The sequence below is a fragment of the Lutra lutra genome, chromosome 3 (genome assembly GCF_902655055.1).
Source record: "Lutra lutra chromosome 3, mLutLut1.2, whole genome shotgun sequence".
NCBI classification, from domain to species: domain Eukaryota; kingdom Metazoa; phylum Chordata; class Mammalia; order Carnivora; family Mustelidae; genus Lutra; species Lutra lutra.
Genome location: NC_062280.1, coordinates 134,332,711 through 134,359,865, shown reverse-complemented (window position 1 = coordinate 134,359,865; position 27,155 = coordinate 134,332,711). Strand labels below are relative to the sequence as shown.

Below are 27,155 nucleotides of genomic sequence, written 5' to 3'. Positions count from 1 at the left end.
AAATAAATAAGCAAAATCTTAAAAAAAAAAAAAAGAAAGATGGCAAAATGGTTGACCAGTTGAAGTGTGGTGAAATCAGTTGCTTGCTATTGTATATATGACTCATTAGTATTGATTACTGTTCATAAAGTTGAAATTTTGAAAATTTTTATTTTCTTTAAAAGATTTGATTGATTTTCAGCTTAATTAAATTAAGTTGTGGGCACTTGGCTGGCTCAGTCAGCTGAGTGTTGGACTCTTGGTTTCAGCTCAGGTCATGATCTCATTGGTCCTGGGATCCAGCCCTGTGTCAGGCTCTGTGCTCAGAGGGGAGTCTGCTTGAGATTCTCTTCCTCTGCCCCTCCCTCCACTCATGCTCTCTCTCTCTCAAATAAATAAATCTTTTTTAAAAAATCAAGCCATTAAATAGAATGAAAATACTCCTGTGGGACTCTACTTGAAGTAATAGATTTATGAATTCATATTAATTCATGCCACAAAGTTTAAAGTATCAATCAAGTGTTGTATCATAATTTTCTCTTTTACTGGTTCATATTATGACAATTATCCTTATTTAGTGTCCTATTATGTTTTTATTAATATATTAAGTAATTGGTACAAATGCATTTCTTTACAAATGTATATATTTTATCTTAATAGCTCTTAAACCTTTCTATCTACTTATCTATATATGTTGCATTTTGGAGAATACCTCAAGTAAAAGTAATTCATACATATCCCCATTAATTTTAAAACACGCTGTTATGCTTTCCCAATCTTATAAAACTGAAGCTGACAGATAAGTACTAAATGCATAGGATGATAATAGATTATTAGAAATTGGTTTTCTCAGGTGCCTGGGTGGCTCAGTGGGTTAAGCCTCTGCCTTTCGGTTCAGGTCATGATCTCAGGGTCCTGGGATCGAGGCCCGCATTGGGCTCTGCACTCAGCAGGGAGCCTGCTTCCCCCCTCTCTGTCTGTCTGTCTCTATGCCTACTTGTGATCTCTCTCTGTCAAATAAATAAATAGAATCTTAAAAAAAAAAAGAAAAGAAATTGGTTTTCTCATAAACTCTATGCCTAGCTGATCAACATCTTTCTAATTGCTTGAAAACTAATTTTATAAAATTAACAAGTATTTCTTGCATTAAAAAAATAAAACTATACACCAGTCATTACATTTTTATTATGTATATCATGGAATATATGTGCCAATTTACCTATGTCTTAATTTAAGGAAATCTAAGTTCTATTTAAACAAATAAAATATTGACAAAATTTTTTCATGAGTTTACACCTCATGATTTTGCCAGGTAGAAATTCAATAAAACTAAATATAATCACCATCAAATGAACAGCTGTGTATCAGCCACTTGTTGTATACCATATGACATTTCCATACTAACAACCCTGCATGTGGACAACATCCTCTTCCTTCACTGACAGAGAGACTAAGCTTCTGGGAGATGGAGTGGCTTATCTGAGTTTAAGAGAAAGACGTTTTCAGTGGCAGAGAGCTGTAATTATAATGTACCAAACATCTGGCTCAAAGTAAGAAAACCAGTATTTATAGCTATTCCAATTTTTGATACTATGTAGAGAAAATATCTGATTGATGGAAATATTTTTTCACTTTTCATCTAAATGTTCCATCAGTGCATACAGAGGGCCTACAAGGTTTTTAATATCTTGGCACTTTTGAATTCTTAATTTTGAATGGAAAATGGAAAGTTCACAACTAAAATACCAACCCCCAGCTTCACTTTCATGATAATTTCAATTAATCAGCAGCTGCTTACAAAACTAATAACTGTTTTGTTGTTGTTGTTGTTGTTTTTAGATTTTATTTATTTATCTGTCAGAGAGAAAGGGTGAGAGAGCGAGCACAGGCAGACAGAATGGCAGGCAGAGGCAGAGGGAGAAGCAGGCTCCCTGATGAGCAAGGAGCCCGATGTGGGACTCGATCCCAGGACGCTGGGATCATGACCTGAGCCGAAGGCAGCTGCTTAACCAACTGAGCCACCCAGGCATCCCCAAAACTAATAACTGTTTTACCTGGAGGGACATGGGATCTTTTCTATTCAAATCAGAGTAGATCTTGGTAGTTTAAATCTTCACTTTTCCTTAATGCAGCGAGGTCCCCAAGAAGCAGAAAACTTTAGCAAAGATCTAAGAGCTGTTTGTAAAGGAGCCAAAGTTAAATGGAGGATTTGATGAAATAGTCAATAGTGCATTCTCATTTCTTAAATCAATACTTCCAATTAGTTTAGGTGAACTCTTAGAATAACAGGAGACCTGCCTTAAAGAGAACTTGTTTTATTTAATTAAAGTTTAAATGAAGACTTGATGGAAAATAAGCTGTGCCGCTTATGTAAATAACCCTAATCATATCTGTTAAGCATCCAAAGCATACAGGTAATTGAATTTAAAAGAAAATGTTAACACGCCTGCTGATAAAAGTGGCTTTAAGTTAATGTTAAATATTTCAATTCTGATATACTGAAAAGATGAACTTCTAGGATGAATATTTAAAAATCACAATATAGCTTTATATCATTAAAAATGATCACAATATCATAGGACTAATAACTGTACAGAGTAACAAAATTCTCTGAACAGCAAATCAATCATAAATTTGGACAATAACCAAATAACCTGGAAAAACTGCTTTGCCAAATAAATTTAATCTAAGTTGCTATGGTAATTACTATACTTGTTGGAGGTATTTAGAAGATGCTAAATTCCTTGTGCATAATGAACCTTTATGAAGAGTATTCTAAGCATTCTAGTTTAAAAAAAAACTAATTTGCCTTTGATTTGCATAACTGATGTTTGAGTTCAGTGTAGAAATAAACTTGGTTAATTCTAAGGACATGAAAAGATTGAGTAAAAGATTTAAAAGTTCAGGACAAAAGGAAGAGACTGTAATTTTACAATATTTATATCCTCTACTTTTCTGTTAAGTATAGAGTGCCTGTAGAATGTTAAATACTCAATCTGAATTACTATCCAGAAATAGTAAAGGAAGTAAGAATTGTCATGCCACACAGTCCTACTGAGCTTTAACCTTCTGTGCTCAATTTAACATTGAAAGTGAAACCCACGTTTAATTATTTACCATTGCTACATCTTACGTGAGTGTAGGAGTGCTAACAGCACTGACTCCATCTTTGGCCTTCCATCTTTTTCTCTACACTGGTGTACAGAGGGCCCCATTTGAGATCACAACTTTATGATCTCCTGATCATGCCCCTCACTCCATACATGCTTGGGATTAACATCTGAACTGGGCAGAGAATAGAGGCAGAGAATGGCTGTGTAGGGCCCTGGATCTTCCTCCCACCCATGGCCCCTGTCAGGAAATTACCCTGAATAAAACTCCGTGTAAAGGGCATGTTTGTTTGTTTTTTTCTATATTAAAGTACCTAGTCAGTAAAAAGGATGCATTATTGACCCTCCTGCACCTCCTAACAATGAGCAAATGACTAGATTATGCTATCTTTTCTTGGTTGCACTATAGTGAATTGAACCAGATTACCTGATAAGGTGGACACAGAGAATGGGAAGGGAGAGGTTAGGTGCCTAGAACTTGCCATGGGTCTTCTTCTTAGATACAACTGAACAGGCATCTGTGAACCTGGAAATATTCCTTAGCAGGTGAAGCTCCAATGAAGGTGTGGCGAATAGGATTCCACTACCTTGAGTACCAGTCGGTACCACAGTCAAGACTCAATTTGCAAAGAAGCCCAAGACCTGAGGGACAGACTCATGTTTAGGGAAGGTCCAGCAGTGTTGGTAAGGACTCAAAAGAACTCTTTGAGAGCTAGTAATGAGGGAATGAAGGTTCAGAATTGGGAGATCCACTCATTACACAGGTCATACAATCACGAGAATTAGGGAGCTTGATAAAAACCAGTTGCTGAGACGCTAAATGGCCATTCAAAAGCAGAGTAAGGGCAAATGTGTAATGTAGGATAAGAAAAATGAACATAAGATAAGGAACACATTTATCAAGCCCTTGTAATTTTTTTTCAGGTTATTTTATCTCAATATCCATCCCAAAGGGCACTAATAATAGTGTTTACCCCAAGGGGTTTTCCTAAGAATTAATCGACTATATACATGTAAAACTTGGGATAGTGCTTGGTACATACTGAGTTCAGTAAGTGCTGTTGTTTTGTTGCTATGTTGTTTTGTTGTTTCAAGGAACTGGGGTTTCAGATAGAATCTTAATCTCTGGAGATCTCGTAAGGCAAGAACAAAATTCTTAGGGACATGAAGGGACCAGCTTCATTCAGAAGCAGCCCTAATAGAACTATGGTTCCTACCTGCCTAGATCAAAAATTGACTGGCAATGTGGGATAGAATCTAGCCCGAGGGTGTTTACCACATCTGATTTGCCAATGAAACTGTTAGTATTTTCATTAATTGTCCTTTTGCTGCAGCTTCTGGATGTAATATTTAATCGCTGTGTGACCTTGCAGAAATTTTTAAACTTTTCTGAGCCACAGAAACTTGACTTCTCCTGTGACTTTGTATAGTTCTTTCATATTCCCAAATTTATACAATCACTTAAAAGAATAGTATTTGATAGGAAATAATAAGGGTCACTGACTGATTAAGAGCAAAATTGAGACAACAAAAATTCTAAAAGATATAACAGGAAAGTCATTATGTAAAAATGTGACTAGTTATTCCAAGAGTGGAAACTAGAATAGGATAGTGAGTTTTTTCCTCCTCTCCATGCCTTTAAAAACTTTGTTTCCTCTTCCTAGAATTCCTCGTTTCTGTATAGTCACTGGGGAAATAGCACTCAAATATTTAGGTAAAAGCCCACCTCTTCTAGCAACCATCTTGATGCCCTCCCATGGCGTGCCTACAATAATGGCTTTCTTGGGGCTCCTGGGTGGCTCAGTGGGTTAAGCCGCTGCCTCAGGTCATGATCCCAGGTCCTGGGTTCAAGCCCCACATCGGGCTTTCTGCTCAGCAGGGAGCCTGCTTCCTCCTCTCTCTCTGCCTGCCTCTCTGCCTACTTGTGATTTCTCTCTGTCAAATAAATAAATAAAATCTTTAAAAAAAATGGCTTTCTCCTCTAAATCCCAAGGAAATATTATATAAATCTATAATCTATCCTGGAGAATTTATCACATGGTATTTACTATTGGTTATAGACAAAACTCTTTTTCCACATGATAGCATTCTCCCTGAGGTCAGGGATTTCTTGCTGTTTTAGCAGCTCTACTGAGATATAATTTATATACATAAAAAATTCACCCATTGGGACCGTGTTTTATTTGACTTTATATCCTCAGCCTACAAAATAGTCTTGATCTGATACAGAATAAGTTGTAATAAATCTTTTTTTGAATCCTCCAAACAACATATGGAGGAATAAAGATTTCCAGCTGTCATGAAGCAGATGTGAATCTGATGCAACCTAGTGAACTAATTTGTCTTTAGGATTGAGACATTTGATCAGATTGTCCTCTGTTACTCCCACACTTCATGTACTTTTCCTTTAAAGAATATGCCTTCAGAGGGGAGGACATTTCTTCACCAAAAGTGACCCCTTGCTGAAACTGCAGTGGACTAATAAAAATAAGTTAGCTTCAGGATTTACAACTCGGAACCTTGATAATAGCCTCACCATGGTATATTTAGTAACTGGAAATAGGGAGAAAAACAGTCTGTCTTTTTCTTTTTACATCAGGACAGGTTGTTTTAGGAATACAGAGAACAACAGATTTGAAAGCATTCATGGATTCAGCCTGTAAAAATACATAAAAATTATATTTATCAGAGATTACAGGGGAGTCTAGTTTTATCCACCAAAATGTTAAGACCTCTCATGGTAATGTCAAAAAGATTATTCTCTGGCAGCCTGTAAATCAATAAGTAAATCAAATGCTTTTATGTTTCCCCTAAATGCTTCAGATAGAGGTTATATGGGAAATTAATGCCATATAATAACCACCCCATTTAGGGAAAAAAAACAAACAATATAGACTGTATTATTTACAGGTATAACAAATAAAAATACATGTAGGGATTTGTAAAATTGTATGCCTAATAAGAAAATTATAGCTCCAGCATAATGATAAACCTATGTCTTTTCATTACCCAAACAACAAAAAAAGGATTTTTGCTTAATAAAAAATAATACTTTGTAGAAATAAAAATAACCAAGTTAACTTCATAATATGATTAGTATTTAGAGTGCAAACTACAATGGAAAATTCTAAAAACTGTAGGATACTTAAAAACCAAATTGTTCTTTGTGGTTACCATAAAATAAATGAATTTGAAACTATTTCTTGTAGTTGTGTTTATCTGAACAAGTAATAATTTTGGAAATAGTTTCCTTGGACATCTCAGTGGTATGTAATGAGACAACCTATCTATGAACAACAGCAGGAAAATCATGTATCAAAGCAAAATGCAAATACTATTTATAAAAATTAAATAAAAATTATAGAGCTTCATGGAAACATGAAGATCATTTTGTATAACTTTAATGGAAAAATAAAAAGAGTGACAAAGTTAGAAATGTGCTCAAGGTCACATGGTTTATTGGCAGAGATAGTGACCAAAACAGAGACTGATAAAATCATAGAGTCTAACCATCATTGTCATTAAACAATATCCAATATATCCATCTATTTAGTTCTTGAATCTTCTCTACAACATTCCCATAAGTTTTCTCCTCGGTGTTTGAATACTGTCAGCAACGGGGAGTTTACGAGCCTTTGAGGGACACATTCAATGTTTGAACAAATCTTACTCTTAAGTGACCACCCTTTTGTTGAGAAGAAAGCTTTTTCTTCATAATTTCTACGTCTTAGTCTTAGTTCTGGCTTTTGGAATTGTGAAAAACATGTCAAATACCTTTTAAACATGAGAGTCCTGCTAATTACTAAGGACAGCAGTGTTACTTTTTATAAAATAAAATAAACTTTTACTTTGTGATTAAAGGCTCTTTTATTAAAATCATTGTTTTCTCTTTATCAAAAACCTAGAGAATGAAGGCCAAAACAAAAAAAATCACCAATTACCCATGGGTAACCTTTCTTAATTGTGAGCATAGTTACCTCCTTCTTATAGGTTTTATCATTGTTGAGGATGCTAATCTTTATTGTGTTGAAAATTTTATCCATGATTAGCACTTACCACAATGATTTTATGACCTTAACCTTTAATACATTAAAGGTGACATTAACCTTTAATACATATTATTTTAATAGTTACACATTTTTTATTAAGTAAATATTCAGCTCTTAATTAAACTAGCTGATAATTATTGGCTTTTGAATCTCTCCAGTTTTTTTTCCAACAACAGATAAGCTATTTTATCTTTTGTGCATGTATCATTGCCTGTCTAATAAATTAAAACTCCAAGGTAGATTTCTGGAAGAGATATTCCTAGGGTGAAGAGCTTGAGCCTTTCCAAAGACTGATACACAGATTTCCAATTCCTTTCCAGTTTAAACTATCACCAGCAATTTATGAGAGAAGTATTTTCACTAATTTCTTCCTGATAATGGCTCTTCTTTTATATTTAATCTGACCACATTTGGCATGTAATATGTTTTATCATGCTGGTAAACTTCTCAATTGCAGAGTTCAGAAACGTAGAATGAATTTTTTTAAAGATTTTATTTTTTATTTATTTGGGAAAGAGAGAGAGAGCACGAGTTGGGGGAGGAGCAGAGGAAGAGAAGCAGACACCCCACTAAGCAGGGACCCTGACAAGGGGCTCAATCCTAGGACCCTGAGATCACAACCTGAGCTGAAGGTAGACATCTAACCAACTGAGCCACCCAGGTGCCCCTAGAGTGAATTTTCAGATGATATTTTCCATTTATATTTCTTTTTTCTCTGAGAGAGCTGTTCTTTTTACTCTTTGAATCTCAGTGGTTTTCTTTTCTATTTAATAAACTCTTTCAAGTCATATGTATTTTGAATAATTTCCCTTATTTTGCCTTGAACTTTGTGTATTATGTGTGAATATTAAAGTATTTTTAACTTTATGTATCCATAAGTCTTTCTCATAGTCATTCCTCCATTATTTTTCACTTAGTAAAGTCTTCCCTATTGAAATCCCATTTTTTCAATATTTCACTTTTAAATTCATTTAGAATCCATATTCATAGTGTTCCAAAATAATTATTTCCAAAATTTTTAACCAGTTGTGTCAATATTATTTACCATTTTTCCATTCCCTGTGCTGATTTGTCATGCTTCCCTGTTGAAACACTACTATGCAGTACGGTTTCATTTATCTTTCTCACACACACACACACACACACACACACACATCCCACCACCACCTCCACCTTTACCACCACCACCAGCAGGAGTAATAACTAAGCCACAAGGTAACCTTTCTTACCTATTGCAATGATGTAACTGATATTTTTTGAAAAAAATAAAGCGGTCATATATTTAGCAAAAATTCTGTATGTGCATCCAAATTTGAGCATTTTTATATTATTTTTGCTTTCATGAAAAAGTTTATTTCTTTTTGTTTTGGGCTAGAGACTTACTGTTACCATTGTGACAGTACATAGACACACGCATGTAAACACACACAATTTCAGAGACTACAGGTTGGCTATAGATTTCAGGATCTGAGTGTGGTGAGGTACTCTGATTACATTTTGTAGTTGAATAAGTTTCTTTCTTTTTTTAAATTTTAATTAAATTTTTTATTATGTTGTTAGTCACCATACAGTACATCATTAGTTTCTGATGTAGTGTTCCATGATTCATTGTTTGCATATAACATCCAGTTGCTCCATGTAATATGTGCCCTCCATAATACCCATCACCAATCTCACCCATCCCTCCGCCCTCCCTCCCCTCTAAAACCCTCAGTTTGTTTCCCGGAGTCCATAGTCTCTCATGGTTTGTCTCCCACTCCCATTTCTCCCTCTTCATTTTTCCCTTCCTTCTCCTAATGTCCTCCATGCTATTCCTTATGTTCCACAAATAAGTAAATAAGTTTCTTTTAAAACTAGGTTAGTTTGTCTTTTTTTTTGGTCTAACTTTGCAAAGGTTAGGGCATGCATTGTTTTCCCCCATTTCTTCTTAACGTTGCTTTCTTTACCATGTTATGTTTTCATTGTCAACAAGCCAAGTAACAACACCTTTGACACTATGAACGAAGTACAGATATTTCTAGGATAGTAATAGCAATATGTATGCACACATCCTTGTAACAAAATGACATACATATTCCTCAACAACTTCAAATTCTGGAAATTATGGAAAAATAGAGATTTGGGAAAGACAGGGCAAGATTACTTGAAACATATTCAATAATGTAATAATATACACGTATTAATAAACTCAGTAAAATATGAGCAGACATTTAAATCCCCATCACATCATACTACCGTCAAAGTCCGAGAGTTTTGCATTCTTAATCACAGGGGTTAATGTTTCCTCTTTCCCGATAGAGACTCTTAATGGTATTCACTTGATTTAGTGGATGATGATCTCTTAGTTTCACTCTTGCACAATCCCAAATCAATTAACAGCCCAGGTGAACTTTATTTATTTTTTAAAAGATTTTATTTATTTGAGAGAGAGAGAGAGCAAGAGCTAGTGAGGAGGAGCAGAGATAGGGAAAGAAGCAGACTCCCCATTGAGCAGGGGTTTGGTCCCAGAACCCTGAGGTCATGACCTGAGCTGAAGGCAGAGGCTTAAGGGACTGAGCCACCCAGATGCCCCCATCCTCCAAGGGACCTTTAAAAACAGAAATTGGATCAAGTCACTCCCCAGCTCAAAACCCTTCAGTAACTTCTTATTGTTCTTAAACTACATTCCAGAATCCATGCCCCACATTCTGGGCTACAGAGTCACCTCTTCTATTCTTCCTCTTATTCTCTGTACTCCAGGCAAGCTGGCCCCTTCCACATTCTAGAATGTTCTGCCTGCCTTACCATCTTCTCACTTTCAGATCCCTTTAACGGTTTTCTCTGCACTTCTTACATTTTACATAGCTAGCATTTTATCTCTCATGTCACAGAAAGGCCACTCTCAAACACCTTACCTTATGCAGCTCTTCATCTCTTCCCCTCCTGCCATGCTTCTCCATAATATCTCACCATTTGTTTCCATTATAACCTTAACAAAATTTTAATTATTCTGTTTGCCCCTTTGTTTTTTGTTTTTTGTTTTTAATTTTTGTGGGTCCTCTTCAATGGCTCATAAGCTCTATGAGCACAAAGATCTTGGCTTTCATTCACCACAGTACTGCCAATGTTTGGTACACACATGTTGATGCATAGATATTCAATCAGTATTTAATACATTCAACAAATATTTATTGTGTACTTGTTCTACACCAGACCTTTTTCTGCACTGCACGTATATCAAATGAGTAAAAGAGATAAAAATCCTCTACTCTTTAAACAATAAAAAATATTCTTTTTATATCTTTCAATTTTCCATATATTGATCTTATGATCAAATATGGTCTTTGTGTGAAAAATCTTCTGGGGCTATATATATGAGTCTGATTTTATTTCTTCCTACATCTAAAATATTTTAGTAAGATATAAAATTCTAGCTTCAAAATTCTGTTTTATTGGGGGAGAAGGTTGCTTCCATATTTTCCAAAAACACCTCATTATCTTCTAGCCTCCAAATTTGCTGTTAAGAGGTCTGATGTTAGGGGCACGTGGGTGGTTCAGTCGGTTAAGTGGCCAACCTTTGGTTTCAGTATGTCCTGATCTCATGGATTGTGGGATCAAGCCCCACATCAGACTCCTCACTCAACAAAGAGTCTGCTTAAAGTTTCTCTCCCTTTTTCCCTCACCAACATGCTCTGTCCTTGTGTTCTCTCTCTGTATCTCTAAAATAAATAAATGTTAAAATAAAAGAGGTCTGTTGTTAATCTGATTCTTTATTCAAATGCCCTTCTGATGATGTTAGATAATAGTGGTAAGAGACATATTACAGAGCTGTGAGCTATGTATGTGTTGAAGTATACATTACAGTTTTAATTCTTCATATGCTGACAAAAGTGTGGGGGTAAAGATATTCAGAGAACAACAATAGGTAAAAATTAAAGCACTTCACACAAGCTCTTGGTAGCTTAATGACTGTTAACTGGCAGACCAGTTATTCACTGGTTCATTTAAGGGCCACCAAGAGCTAAACCAATTTTAGAGAAATGATTAAAGCAGTTTGATCCTGTTAATTTTATTCCTTTACCTAAAATGGCAGTGAAATAACTCTAAAAGTGTGGTCATTAATTCATTTGATTCATCAGCAAATTTTTGGCACATATCGTTTGCTTAGCACTGTGGATGTGAAACTGTAAGTTGCATCTTATACAGTAAATAAGGAAAGTTCTATATCTAAGAGGTCCACAGAGTATATGAAGACCCATAAAAAAGCTATATAACTCTTTCTTAGGAGGAAGGGAAGAAAAAGCCTCAAGGCTGTGATACTTCACAAAAGGTTTTAAAACTTGGCAGGAGTTGACAGAGGCTCAAGGGGAGGAAAGGTATTCCTATTGTAAAGAACAAGATGAAAAAATGCTTAGAGCTATAGTAGCCAAGTAGTTTGTCAGTGTAAAATACAGTTTTCCAGGAGCGATCTTGGGAAATATGTCTACGAAGGCATTTAGAAACCAGATCATGTATTCTGTTAAAAATTCAGTATGTTTTCCAGTGAGTGATTATCAGTCACTTAAGAATTATAAGAGAGTGGCTTGATCAGATTTACATTTTGGCATGATTAGGTATGTGGCATTGTGGAAGCTAAATAAAGAGGATGTAAGAATAATGTCAGTGAAATGATTGAGAAGGATATTGGTGTGTCCACGTAAAAGACGAGGAGGAGATAAAGTCGGTCAGCAGTACACACAGGAAATGCTAGGGAGCAGTCGAAATATGGTGAGTAAGACTTAAGAAATGGTCCTGTTTTTAATGTTAGTTGACCTATATTTAAAAAGCCACATATGAATAACGAGAACGCATTGGACAACACAGCTCTAGAACTTTAGAGAAGTACGGTCCCTGAGCATGGATTTTAGAGCATATTTTTTAAAATGTGGCATATTTTAAAGACATCTGTGGGTTTTATGGAACATTTCGAATAATGAGTAATGGATGAGCAGAGCTGATGAGAGTGACAGATGAAGGAAAGAGCCATGAGCAGAACCCTGGTAATAACACTTAGGCTTTAGGTTGAAGGAAAAGAAGCTGGAGGAACTGTGGAGAGAGAGGTCATGTTGAGGTAGAAGGTAGCGCATTAGAGAAGAGTGTCATAGAACTCAAGGCAGGGATGTTTTATTTAGAAAGGCTCAGTCACAGTAAGTTGCTATAAGCCAAGTGTTATGTGGCCCGAAGAGCCCCAAAATGTATATGGCAACTAGCGGGACATGACTGACTTTAAGAAAAATATTTACTCCATGATGGTGATAAATACCATCTTAGAGTAAACAAGTAAATGACAGATAAGCTTAAACTTTATTAAAAAAAAACACACAACAGAGATAAGAGAGAGAAAGAATTGCCAAAGATAATTAGAATTTTTAAATAACTAGGTGAAAATTAAGTACATTTGTAATTTGAGAAGAGTTCAGTTTGCAGAGAGAAGTTTAAGTTCTGAAAGACGGAGAGGACTGATGTAAAGTTTTAGAGAGATGGCAATGGCCGAATGCTCAGGCAGCCAGAGAGAGAATATCCTTTCCTCTGAAATTTGAGGGGAAAACAGAAATAGATCGATGTGCAGCTTCGAACTCCCAGGGTGGAAATTCAAACGTTGACAACAGTATGTATTTTCTCAGACATGAGATAATCAAGATAAATAAAAATGTTTGCCCTGCAAATGCATTCTTCTGGGTATGTGTTTTTGTGTTTTGTTTTGCTTTTTAATAGAGATATTTAGGGTTTAATTCTAAGCTTGGTACTTGTTAAAGATAAGCAGAATCCCGAATTCCTCCTTTAAAATCTTAGGATGTCATAATATTTCGTTAGTAGTGTTTTTCCTTTCAGTGAGTAATATAACAGGGACTTCTTGAATTTCACAGAAATATCCTTAAAACCCTTCAAAGGAATTTAGTGGTTCATTTTGCCTTTACAATATCAAAAAAAGAGAAAACAGATTTTAGCCAGGCTAAGTCATAAAACATTCCAGTGAATTATGTGGCACTTTTGGTACAACACTTACAACTACTGAAATGTGCATATAGTATCCTGCCTGAGGAAAGTAGGAAAAGGTCTGGAATTCAGAATAGCAAAAATCACAGCCTTTGGTGTTTTTATGGAGTAGTATTATGTCAAAGATTAGAGTTAATGTAGTGCACCAGTAGCCAAAAAGAAATCTGAATTGGATTGAGTGTGAATAAATTATCTTGGAAAATGTCATTTCATATAAGAGTCCAGAAAAAGAAAAAAAAGCAACTGAAATATGTGTGATAGTATCTTAAAAAAAAAATGGAAATCAATTTCTCACTGAGCCATAAAATCACACCTGTAAACATGGATCTTTTGACCATAAACTAGGGAATATAAAGCAATACACACACACACACACACACACAATATATATATACATATAGATATATATGTATATAAATATATATATCTCCACTGTTCTTTCCACTGCACAACTAAGTCTCATTCTCTAAGAAATATGCCTTCTGATCCATAAAAAGATCTAGGACCTTTGTTTTTCTGTTTATATTCCTTAGATAATTATGGTTCTCACATCTAGTGACAATTTCTTAGCATTTCTCTTGATGGCAAAGTGCAGCTCTCTCCAGCTTTGTGCTTGTTTTAATCCCCAACACATTTACAGAAATTGAAATTTAGGTTATTTAAAATTTCACATACAGAATTTGAGGTTTTTCCCCATCACTTCCCATCTCTCTTCTGAGTCTTTGAAATGTAACTTGATGAAACAGTCATTTCACTTCTGGATGGTATGTTATAAAGGGGGCATTGAAATCAAGACTGTGATTTCATGGGGGAAAAGATCTTTTCCTCCCCAGAAAGCTCATTCTGAAAGTGCAGGACCAGGAACAGGCTTTTATTTACACGCTTTAGGTCAGGATTTTTGCTCTCCTGAGCCTCCTGTTTTTTCACGGGCTTTCCATCCAGCAACAATTCCGGAGTCGCTGACAAGTGTGTCAGCTCAGGAACTGCTTCAGCCTTATCAGCACTTTGCACTCACTGTTACATTAATCTATCACAGTTTCGAAAAGCTAAACTTTAGTTTTGTCCTTCTATTAGTATCCCTGTATATCAGTACAGAGACTTGTCTAAAAATTGTATAATCTTCCTTGCTCTTTTAAAGTTTTAGTTAGAATTGTTTTATGTGCATGTTTTATATTCCATTGTAAATAATTAAATTTCATTTATTTAATGTATTTAAATTCTTAATATATTTAGTATATTTCAAATCCACCTATTCTTCCCAATTCACATGGGGTTTCATATTCTTTTAAAATCTGAGCAATTGGGGCTCCTGAGTGGCTAAGTCATTAAGTGTCTGCCTATAGCTCAGGTCATGATCCCAGGAAGTCATGATCCCAGGGTCCTGGGATCGAGCCGGGCATTGGGCTCCCTGCTCAGCACGAAGCCTGCTTCTCCCTCTCCCACCGGCCCTGCTTCTGTTCCCTCTTTCACTGTCCCTTTCTCTGTCAAATAAATAAACAAAATCTTAAAAAAAAAATCAAATCTGAGAACTTGAAAGAGGACAATACCTTTAATAGAAGAGCTTTTTCAGCACTAACTCTGATTCTTCTCACTCATTCTTTTGATAGTGTTGTTTACCTCACTTTATGGATGGAGAAATAGGTTCCTGAATGTAATGTCTCATGCCCAGTTCACATTTTAAATACAGTGTTAGTTAGAATATGTCTTCCTTTAAGACAAGTCTCACATTCTAACCCATCCTTACAGAGTTTACATTTATGACAGTTATCTGGATGAAAGGAAATAGATTTTAATAAATCTAATTTCTCATTATCTATCCTCCTCTCCCCCAACTTCTCCAGTACCTTCTGTGTTGTCCACCCATCTCTTCACTGTCGCTGACATCCTGCAGTTTGGAAGTCATGCTCACCACCATACCACCGACACGCACTATCCTGCGCTTTACGCACGAGAAATCAAATGCTATTTACTGTTGGGGTGTCTGGGTGGCTTAGTCAGTTAAGTGTCTGCCTTCTACTCGGGTCATGATTCTAGGGTCCCAGGATGGAGCCTCACCCCCACGTCAGTCTCCCTGCTCAGTGGGAGGAGTCTGCTTCTCCCTTGCTTGCTCTCTCTATGCGCCTCCCCTGGCTCACATACGTGCTCTTTCTCTCTCTCTCAAATAAGTAAATAAAATCTTTAAATCAACACAAAAAGATGCTATTTACTATCTAATTCTTTATTTGATGCCATCACTAATAAATGAGTAAATGAAAAAAACAAAATAAAAATTTTCCATCCTTTAGGCTGTTTCCTAATCTTGATGGAGTCACACAATTCAAAGTTCTCCTACTGTATGTGTATGTGTGTGTGTGTGTGTTCATACCTTCATTTTAAACCTATATTTTTGGTAAGCTACCTTCAAACATTAGTCTTAAGCAAAGCAATTATTGGTGGCAAACCTTGAACTCAACTATAAAAAGCAATATTTATATATTTTTCCAAAAGTCTTAGGTAAGGACAAAGTGAGGAAATAAAGAATGTATACTGTTGAAACAGAATATAAATGCCACTTATTATCATTATGAAGCATTTACATTGCAGTCCTGGTAAAATTACAATGTGGAGCCCATTGACATTGATTCTGCACACTCTTACGAAAGCTGACATGGATTGGGAAGGACATGCTGTCATTCCAGATCAGAAAATTAGAATGAGATATGTAGCATCATAATGATATTGGCTTATTGTAGTTTTAGTTATACGAGAAGAATATTACATTGTCCTAGTTATCTCATAATATAAGTCTATAAATTCTCTCCTACAATTCTAGTGAGTTAAAGCATCTCCAAATACCGAAATTAAATTCAAGCTTCAAGCAAGTAACTTGCACACTTACAATTGTTAGATTTGGACACCAAGATCACTTCTCATTTTTCTCTAAAAAAAGTTGCCATTTAAAGAATTCACAACACCTCCGTCTGCAGTTGTAGAAATGAATGTATATCATGCCCGTGTAGTTGGTCATTATCCAGTTATAACACCAAGACTAATAAAGTAGGAAGTATTTGAGAAAAATATTCTGGACTATGAGATTCTTACATTTGCTTCATCTGTGAAGGGGCCTTAATAAAATACTAAATCTAATGAACTAGAAAGGAGCAAATTAAAAAATAAAAGCTTTGTGTATTATATCCTGAACCTAGATACTTGAGAAATTGTGATTAATAATCTGAACATCAAAAAGTGAGACAACTACTTGGTAACTGAAATGCCTATTAAACTGAGGTAGCATGCAAGCAATGTCTAATTTCCCAAATTGAAAACATTACCTAAATGTAATCACACTTGTTCATTCAATGCATGTTTAATTTACGTTTAAAGCATCATTGAAATCAGGTTAATTTACTCATAAAATGATTGGGTCTAAAAAGATCAATTAAGATGAATATGCATGTTCTAGTACCTAGAATCCTCCATTAATTTTAATTTAATAGTAAATGTATGTAAATAAACAAGTGAGTTGAATATAAATGACATAGACTAATAAAATAGTTCAGTACATAAGTATGAAATCAGGAACTAACAGCAATAAACAATTATATTCCAAACAATAGATTTTTCTGTAAATTTGTATCAGTAGGAGGATACTAAATCAGTATCGTTTCCAGCGACTTTGTTCTTACCAATCTATCTTAAGATGATCTTTTATTTTTTAAAGTAATTCCCTCATCTTCAACTGTATCTTTACGGCAGTGTATCTTTACATTTTGCAATGAATATATTCCTGTCTTGTGGTATTAAAGGTAATAGAATTAAGAAAAGAGCATTTTCATAATAAACTCTATATTTAATCCATTTCTAAATTCTTCCTTTGGAAGTTGAATTGCTTAGATTCATCTTGATCATTAATATCTCAGTTCTTTCCCTCTCAGTGAATTCACTTACAAACGGGAAAAAAAATTACACTCGTCGGGGTTCAATATGATATTTTATTGACATTAATATTATTAATTCACATTAACTTTGAGGTCGGTACTTACTAACTTTAAGAATAAAATACATGACAAATGAAAGACATTTTTCTAAGAAGGTGATATTTCATAGTTTTGACAGCATCTCCACGATGAGCAAAATTGACAGTGAATGATACATTTGAATATCCTCGGTCCAGTTTTAGGACCTCAAAAATACAGCCTTTGATTTTCAAGGTTCTCTGCTAAAAACTGCATATATTTATGACACATTTTGTAAAAAATTTCCAAAAATTGCAGGTATATCCTCTAACAGATGTCACCTTTTAAGTAACATTTCCAGTTTTTATTCCTCTTGGATTAGGAATTTGCAATTGTGTTTCTATATAACTGAATAATGATTAAGTCTGTTTCCACTGTGGAAGGAGAAAAGAACTCTTATTATTTAATAAAATGGTATCATTGTTATTATTGGCATTATTGTTAGTTGTTAAGTGTGATGCACCATGATTAGAAAGTGTACCAGCACTAATCCTTGTGTATTTTGGGTTCTCTTTGCACTTTCAGAGACAAGGAAATAACATGGCATGAAACATGGCTCAGTTCTACTACAAAAGGAACGTGAATGCTCCCTACAGAGATCGGATCCCTCTAAGGATAGTCCGAGCAGAATCAGAACTCTCACCGTCAGAAAAAGCCTACTTAAATGCTGTGGAAAAGGGAGATTATGCAAGTGTCAAGAAATCCCTGGAGGAAGCTGAAATTTATTTTAAAATCAATATTAATTGCATCGATCCTCTTGGAAGAACTGCTCTCCTCATTGCAATTGAAAATGAGAACTTGGAGCTCATTGAACTACTTTTAAGCTTTAATGTCTATGTTGGAGATGCCCTATTACACGCTATCAGGAAGGAAGTTGTCGGAGCTGTTGAGCTGTTACTGAACCACAAAAAGCCCAGTGGCGAAAAACAGGTACGTGCCAAAGCACTGTTTTTGATAGATTTTCCTTGCAGAAGGTTTCTGTGGATATTCAGATTCTCTCTAAATTTTAAGAATTAGAAGCACGGAAATCAGAACTATTATGATAGAGAACTAGTGGTAAGTACACGCTTCACACCTGCCGACAGTCATCGGCACCTGCCCGTCATGGTCTGGTAAACCAGCCCTTCAGTGAGAACTAAAGCAGAACAAAGGAGCCCATGGCGGCTTCCCATTCATTGGAAACATTCCTATGTAATGCCCAGCCTAGAATGTTGTCTGACGCTCACTCTGTATGTGTGGGTATTTTTCCTCTTGCCTTCTCATTTCCAACACTCTGCCGCAGCAGGCTGAATCCGTTTGCTATTTTCCTGTTTCATCTGCTTGCCTGTTCTGGAATTCTGCATCTTACTGCAAGTAGATATGAATTGTATCATCTAATTTTGTTATTGTTCATTAGCAAACTCCAGTGGATTCTTTTAAATTGAAGCAAATAAAAAAAAAAGGATTATTGGAAAATACCTAACCCCTGACTATAGGTTTAACTGTATGCCAAAATGTTGCTATATCTTAGAGTCATCACTAAATGAAAATATGCTAAAATGGTACACAATTCTAAAATGTGTGGGTTTTTTTCTCCTGTCTTCCTATTTTTGTTGATGTTGTTTGACTTTTTTTTTTAATCACTAAGGAAGTGGAGAAATCATAAACAAGAACAAAAAAGGAATCTGTTCTTGTCTGCCTAGACCCTTCTGTTTGTGACTGCCCTGTATCCGAATTGTCTATTGGATCCTTTTTCCTCTCACACTGAACCCTTCACTTCCCTGCTTCAGGTCCTATTGACTAATTGCAAAGACATTGCACAAACTGCAAAAATGTGCCTTTTAGAATAAAATCTTCAAATGTGTGTGATTCCACTGTAGCCATTTCTGCTGCATTGGGTAATGCACAGTCTGTGCAGACTGTTAGGAGATGCTGCATTCTTTTAAAGCCAGCTCTGCTGTAACTCCTGTTATCTCTCCTTTCCTGGAGGACTTTTATCAGAATCCTTGCCATTATTAGCAGAGCAACTTCATGGCTGGGTGTCTCCTGGCGGGGGGGGGGAGAATTCTTGCTGTATTCTCAGAAGCCTGTGTTCTATGGTCCTTGTTTATGCCTGCCCACCATTCACCCCTTCCCCTTACCTGACCCCACGCCTTCAGAAAGCCACAGTCCACAAGGACAACATCTTTGCTTGTTGCTTTACTAGCTTTCTGTGGTTGGTTTCATATCCCATTGTTTGTGTGTTGCTTTCCCATCACATCGCTAAAATTTTACTGGCAGAAAATTCACCTGTTGCATCTGTCCTTTGAAGCTTGTACAAACCTTGACAGGGGTGGCCAGGTCATGGTAATAGATAAAGATATATGTTATAGCCCAGGCTTTTACCGCAAAGGGAGCTGAAGACACAGATAGGGATGAGTAGGAGTCTCTCACCTTCTGTGTAAGTTTAATTGCTGCTTCTTTTGTCATCTTGTGATTTTGAAATTTCTTCTAGTTGTACCCCATGGTTTCTAACAACAACGACCTTGTATTGTGCACCCTCTCGTCTTATGTCCATATAGGGGGCCGTGAGGCCGATGTTGTGACTGCGGTCTAGATCATTTTAGATCGCACTGAATCTAAAGGACAAAACTGTCATTAAGTGGACTTTTTACATTTATTACTAAATAACTTTAGCTCTGTTTTGTAGAGAAACACTGGCCATATATTTCAATGTCTCTTTAGCAAATGACATTTGTTCTGGCCAGAGTAATTTGGTGTCTGGAGAAGATAATCTGCTATTATAAGAGTGTTTGTTGGAAGATATTCAACTTCTGAGCTAAACTCTAGTCTCACAAGTAGGTCCTGGCTCCTTACGGCACTTGATCCGAACCCTGATTATTAACAAAAGGCAGTAAAGGTTTGCAGTCTGCCAGGAGTCAGAAATATTCCAGGCCATGTGTTTCTGGAAGATTTCTCTTGTATCTATTTGCTGGCCAAGAATTTTCCTTTTGTATTTGTACATTCTAGAATTCCTCTTCGGTGAAGGCACTAAGAATAAACAACAAAAAAAAAATGTCTTTTTATTTGAATTTGGTAATTTTGAAAGAACAAAACCAATGGTACATTATTGTTAGAACATAACATGTATACAATGTAGCATACAAAAGATGCTCTCTGGGCTGGGGATGGGAGATACAGTAAATCCCATTAGAGCTTGGCCATTTATCTGTGATTTACTTAGATAATACATCTCTTAGGTACAGCCAGCACCTTTTGGAGTAAGTTTCCATAAATCTGTTTTATATGTAGCAAACATGTTCTTGACAGGAATTTTTTTCTCTTGTAAATTATAATTTCTTAGATGATTCCTGTGATTGTTGTAAGCCATTTTGTGTATTATTATAATTTGCAGAATTTCTAGTCTCATGGGCATCCCCCAAAGACTGTGAGACAGATTACCGTTAATTCTATTGAGATGACTAAAGCCAAGTGTTTATACCTAGAAACAATAATATCCAAGTGGACGAAATAAATGTAACTTGTCCAGAAGTGAGTCAAGAATAAGGATATAATATAAAAATTATAGAAATCTGATTATTAGAACACTTATTTAAGAACCTAAAATGTGGGCACCAGGGTGGCTCAGTCGGTTAAGGATCTGCCTTTGGCTTAAGTTATAATACCAGGGTCCTGGGATTGAGTCCCGCATTGAGCCGGGTGTCGGGTACCCTGCTCAGAGGGGAATCTGCTTCTCTCTCTGTCCTTGCCCCTACCCATGCCAACTCTCTCTCTCCTTCTCTCTCACACACAAAAATAAATAAATAAATAAATTTTAAAAAGAACTTAAAAAGTGAGAAATGTGGATCAGGAAATACACTCTTCTATAAGTTTGTCACATATTCCTTTCTTTGTCTGGAAGAAGACACAGTGTGCATGGCATCCTGAAGTTATAGGAGCTGTATGTTTCAGACTGGTTTGTGTACATTCTCCAGAGAACAAGTTACTATTTGCATATGCTTATTGTGCCTGGCCTTGTGCTGGATGCTAGGGAGTAGACATTGTTCCTATTCTTTGGAGTCTGAAGGTCTAGTTGTGAAGAGAGGAAAAATATCATGGGGATATGAGTAAGAGTGATTACAATGGAAAAGATGAAGGAGAAATAAATTCTTAGGTATTGACTGGATTTGGTATATACAAACTGTTAGTAGGTAGAGGACATGAAGAGGTAGGAGAAGGGTCTAAAGAAGAAGGAGGAAGGTTGTTGACGGGTGTATACCTTGAAAAAGTTAATTCCATTCACTAGCATAGAGACTATAGACATGGTCTATAGGACCTGATTGGATATACTCAGTTTTTTATTTTGTTGAAATTGACATCTAGGAAGCAATTTGAAATTTTGGACTTAAGAAAGGAGTCTGGGATTGATACCTGGATGATAGTGAGGACTTTGAAGCCTCCTGTCTTCCTATCACTCTGACATTGATTTTCTTTTCTTGCTCTTATAAATTGTTTAAGTGTTTGTGATTATTAGCCTATTAAAAGATTTTCTCAGTGCAGCATCTAACAAAGGTATTTCAGTTTTGCCAGATAAATAGATGGGCATAGATCATTAATTATTTCCTTCCATATTTAATGCAGACCAACATAAATCAGAGTATTGAGTTCTAGTGATTTATTTTTAATTTACTGTCAACAAATGGAAAGAGTAATACTTAACTTCTTTCATATAGTAGACAGCATAAAGAATGTGTGATTCGGAGTGCCTGGGTGGCTCAGTAGGTTAAAGCCTCTGTCTTCGGCTCGGGTCATGATCCCAGAGTCCTGGGATCAAGCCCTGCATTGGGCTCTCTGCTCAGAGGGGAGCCTGCTTCCCTTCCTCTCTCTCTGCCTGCCTCTCTGCTTACTTATGATCTCTGTCAAATAAATAAATAAAATCTTAAAAAAAAAAGAACATAGAGAAAATTTATATATATTAAAAAAAAAAAAGAACGTGTGATTCTCTGCATTAAGCAGGAAGACTGAACATCACATATCTTACTGGGACTGCTCCCTTGCTACAATCATTACTCTGATATTCTCTGATAATTTTATTATACTTTTCTTTCACCTTCTGAGTACCTTATTTCTCTACAGGGGATAACTGAGAGTGGCTTCTTAGCCCCAGTTTTGAGCCAATTGATTGGTTACTTGACTTTTAATTATTTCTAGCAGACCTTTCTCCTTGACGTCATCTCAGGCCAGATTCAAGGCCACATTCAATTTCAGTTTCAGCTGCTTCAGTGCATGTTTATCAGAAACAGAGCTTTCTTCTCCCTTTTTTCACTTCGAAAGTGGTTCTCAGCCTTCAGCACCATTAGAATCCCTGAGAGGGTTTAATAAAACACAGATTGCTGGATCCTGCCCCATGTGTCTCTGATCCAGCAGGTCTGGAATGAGACCCCGGAACTAACGGTTCCATAGGAATGCTGCTGGTCTGGAGATAGCACTTTAAGAACCACTGACTTAAGAGGAAGTTGGAAGTTATAGAATGCCTGCAATTGTATATTTTATGTTAGGTGTATTGAACTATACTGTGCTAACCTGGCCTTTAGGAGATTTCAATTAGTGCCCTTATATACTAATGATTAAGTGATATTTAATATATGAGAGTCTCCCAATTTTGCTAATATGTTTATTATATTGCTCCATTCTTTGGGAAGAAGATTTCACTAAACATTACTGATTAGTTCAACAGCTATGCCTAGAGTATTTCATTTGAAGAAATTTATTTCAAAGCTCTATTGAAAAGAATATCAGACTTTTAGGGTCACCTGGGTGGTACAGTCGGTTAAGTGTCTGGCTCTTGATTTTGGCTCAGGTCATGAGGTCAGGGTCCTGGGACTGAGCTCCTTATCGGGCTCTGTGCACAGCAGGGAGTCTTAAAGATTTCTCTCCCTCTCTCTCTGCCCCTTCCTCCATCCACTCTCTCATTCTCTCAAATAAATAAATAAGTCTTTTTTAAAAAGAGTATCAGATTTTATAACTTTGAGAGATCTTGGAGATTACCTATCCCAATCACTTTATTTTACAAAAAAGGGAAAGAGGGACCCAGTGGACTTGGTATTTGACCTGACCAAAAGGATCTATATATAAATTAATAGCTAGAAAATGAACCTTGAGATAGTCTGAATGATGATGCTGGTGGTAATTTTTTTTATAAAAGCAATAATACTAGATAATATTCATTAAGCCTGTCACTATGCCAGGGACTGTGATAAGCATTTTGTACAAAGGTAGGTGCTATTGTTTTCCTCATTTATAAATGAAGTCATAAAAAGGTAAAATCGACATGTTCCCGGTCACAAAGTGATGGAACTTAAGAGTCTTGAAAGATAACTATATGCTCTCAAGCTGAAGCCACTACACCAGTGTGAACAGGAGTCACTGGAATCCTGAGTTAATCATCCTCATTTGGGATAAGAGATAAGTTTAAAAGAGTCTCTAGATCTTCATATTCAAGGGATCTTGAGGATCTCTATCTTGAATATTATAGTATTTATAATTCGGTTGCTCAATAAATACTAAAGAATAACAAAGTCATTAGAAGCTGGGAAGTGCTGGGAAGGAGGAGAGCTGAGGGATAGAGACGCTAACTTCTAACCCCATTCATCACTTTCTTTTTTTTTTTTTTAAGATTTTATTTATTTATTTGACAGACAGAGATCACAAGTAGGCAGAGAGAGAGAGAGGAGGAAGCAGGGTCCCCACCAAGCAGAAAGACCGATGTGGGACTTGATCCCAGAACTCTGGGATCATGACCCGAGCCGAAAGCAGAGGCTTTAACCCACTGAGCCACCCAGGTGCCCCCATTCATCACTTTCTAACAGGACAAATATCTCAGTCATTGTGAGCTTTTGATTTTCTTAGCTGTTAACTAGAGTCATAGGATGAATTTATTTGCTTCCTAAAGTCTAGTGTTCAGATTCTATAAAAGTATTTTATAAGGTAAGCCATTATAATAGCATACTATCCTGTTACCACTGTATTATGCCATAATCTATCTTCCTGTTGACAAATATCTTAATGACACAACGTATGTGGAGAAGATGAAGTTCGGCATTGGCAATTTACCCTCTAGAGTGCATGACTTTTTTTCATTTGAAAAATGCAGTCCTTGGAAACCCTATTCAGAGAGAGTAAAGGAGAATTTAATTCAGTTTACTCTTTTCCTTTTCACTTCAGTGCATGTAGGGGAGCTTTTTTAAAGTAGTTTCAGTAGATTTGCTAATACAGTTTATGACTTTAGAAACAGTGCCCATCATGTGATCAGAAAAACAAAGAGTCTGAAATAAGAGACCGGCACTAGGATGTTTTCAGCATTTTTTAAAGATTTTCTTTCTTTGTTTATTAGAGAGAGAGAAAGAGAGTAGGGGTGGGGGGGCAGGGAGGGGGCAGAGGCCGAGGAGGAGAGACTCCCAAGAAGACTCCATGCTAAGTGTGGAGCCTGACAGGGGGCCTGATTCCAGGACCCTCAGATCATGACCTGGGCCAAAATCGAGAGTCAGACACCTGACTGATTGCTCCCTGCCAGGTGACCCCAGCATTAACAGGTTAATGCAAATATATATCCAACCCAAAGTATATCCTGCTGACTAAAACTAAACAACATTTGTTTTATCAATCGATATGAGTACTAATAAATATATCTCTGGTTACTGAGCAGAGAACTATGCTCTTAAATCTAAAATTTTCAGATTGAAACCATTTGCTTTCTGCCTCAAAACTTCAGATACCCTGAAAAATTTACTTTTAACTCTTGCACTCATTTCATTTCCCTCATTGGGCTTTGGAACAAGACCCACAGTCCCATGAACTTTCTTTTTTTTTTTCTTTTTTTTTAAGATTTTATTTATTTATTTACAGACCGAGATCACAAGTAGGCAGAGAGGCAGGCAGAGAGAGAGAGGGAGAGAGATGGGGAAGCAGGCTCCCCGCTGAGCAGAGAGCCCAATATGGGGCTCGATCCCAGGACCCCGAGATCATGACCTGAGCCGAAGGCAAAGGCTTTAACCCACTGAGCCACCCAGGCGCCCCTCCCATGAACTTTCTATGATGCCTCATAAATGATACTGTGTGCTAAGACCATCTGTAGGCCCTAGTCTTTAGAGCCGCCCTTGCACAATGAAAAAATTTACTTTCCTCAGTAGTTAACCAATTGAGGTTACAAGTTTAAAAGCTATTATAACATTAAGCATAGATTGTGTTTAGTCACCTGGCAAATGACAATCATGAGAGAGATGAATAATTCTGTCCTAAATGGAAGAATTTTTAAAAGGTAGCCTATGTTGTACTGTTAATATGATGACGAGGCATAAGCTCACTGGTCATTCTGACTCATCACATAATACACCATTTAACTTCCATAGTTCCATTGACATTTTATTCTTCTTGAAGACCAGCCAATTATAAATAATCCCTTTGAAACCCATGCCCTTGCTTTTTCCTTAAAGCTTACCACACTTATTATGAAAGTAAAATAATAATAATCATTAAATATGTTTGCAACCCACAAGAGAAAAGGGCTTTTAGCCTTTTCTAAAAATCAAGTGAAAAAAAAAAAAAGGTTCAAGGAATTGAACAAAACTCCAAGCATTGAGATATTTCCATTCCACAATAAGAATATATAAGGGGTGCCTGGGTGACAGTCCATTAAGCATCTTCCTTTGGCTCTGGTCTGCTCTCAGGGACCTGGGATGAAGCCCCGAATCAAGCTCCCCACGACCACACACTCATGTGTGCACTCTTTCTCTCAAATAAATAAATAAATAAAATCTTTAAAAAAATAAGAATATACAAATTAGAGCCCTTAGTCCCCATTTTGGACCAAGAAGGAGTGAAATGTGGTGAAGAGAGTTGAGAGAGAGAAAAATTTGGATATAAATCCTGTTTTATCATCTCAGGCAAATCATTTAATCTTTAGGGTCTTGACTTGCTTGTAAAGAAGAGGGGGATTATAGTCTTTACTGGACAGGTTGTTGTAAACATTAATTAACACCTCAGAGTGCCTAACATTAAGAGAGTTAGCCCAGTAAGTCCCTCCAGCTTGATACCATTTATCATTTTATACGTAGTAAATTAAATTTAATTCAAAATGCATATATGATTGAAGAGGCTAAATATTGCCCCAAGCAAATGCATTGTGAAGTTAGTGCTAGTATGAAGAGTGAGTTTATGTTAGAATAAGAGAGATTGAAACTGATGTTTCAAATACAAGCTTTGGTGAAAAGCTTTTTTTGGAATCATTTTTATTAAATTCCCCTAGTCCATTATAAATGTTGTGATTAAATCTAAAAATAATAACATGATGTCTCAGTAAGCAACATATTCATTGAACTTAATTAATTATAGTAGTTGAAAATCCCTAAGGAATCACAGTGAGTCATTTAACAACTATAATTAATCAGATAGATAAGGTGTTAATATAACTGGGAATTATTAAAAAATACCTATTATGATTAGAATGTCTCATAACTGTTTTCAAAATGTCCTCTTTCTTCAACTTACTATATTTACTTATTCTCTGATTAGATGCAAAATAAGTAAAATTTTATTACTGTAAAATCTGAAACATGAGAAAATGAGGATTTAAGTACTGTGGAATTTTAAATGTTCAAGAACACATTTTTCAATCAGTTAGAAAGAAAGAGTGCTCTCATTTTCATTACCACAATTTTTTCTTTATGCAGTAATTTTCTGGGTCAGTTAACTTCTAGATATATCAGTGTTCCAAGTCACTGTTGTTTGAATCATGTATTAGAAATGCTTGACAATAATTCTAAACTATGAGCTTGGAGCCCAGGAGGACCAATTTATAGACTACCTAGAGGAATGGGTGGTTTATGCAAGAAAAGAGAAACTCATAATTGCAGATTTACCAACTGAATCCATAGTTTTTTTCCACTTAAATGAGATCATGAGTGAGTGGAATTAGGTTTAACTTTGTGGGATCCTCACCCCTCATGTGTGTAACCTAATTGCAGTATTCCTCCTTGATTTCTGGATTTTCC

At 36.1% G+C, this 27,155-nt stretch overlaps 1 protein-coding gene across 2 annotated transcripts in view; it reads left to right on the top strand.

Annotated features, from left to right (window-relative positions):
* The window catches only part of TRPC4 (transient receptor potential cation channel subfamily C member 4), a 203,159-nt gene that overhangs the window by 36,553 nt on the left and 139,451 nt on the right, over positions 1-27,155 (top strand). For both annotated transcript variants that reach the window (XM_047723236.1, XM_047723235.1), the window contains exon 2: positions 17,674-18,078. In XM_047723236.1, coding sequence (XP_047579192.1) covers positions 17,701-18,078 — 378 coding nt within the window. In that variant the 5' untranslated portion in view covers positions 17,674-17,700. The remainder of the gene's footprint in view (positions 1-17,673; positions 18,079-27,155) is intronic.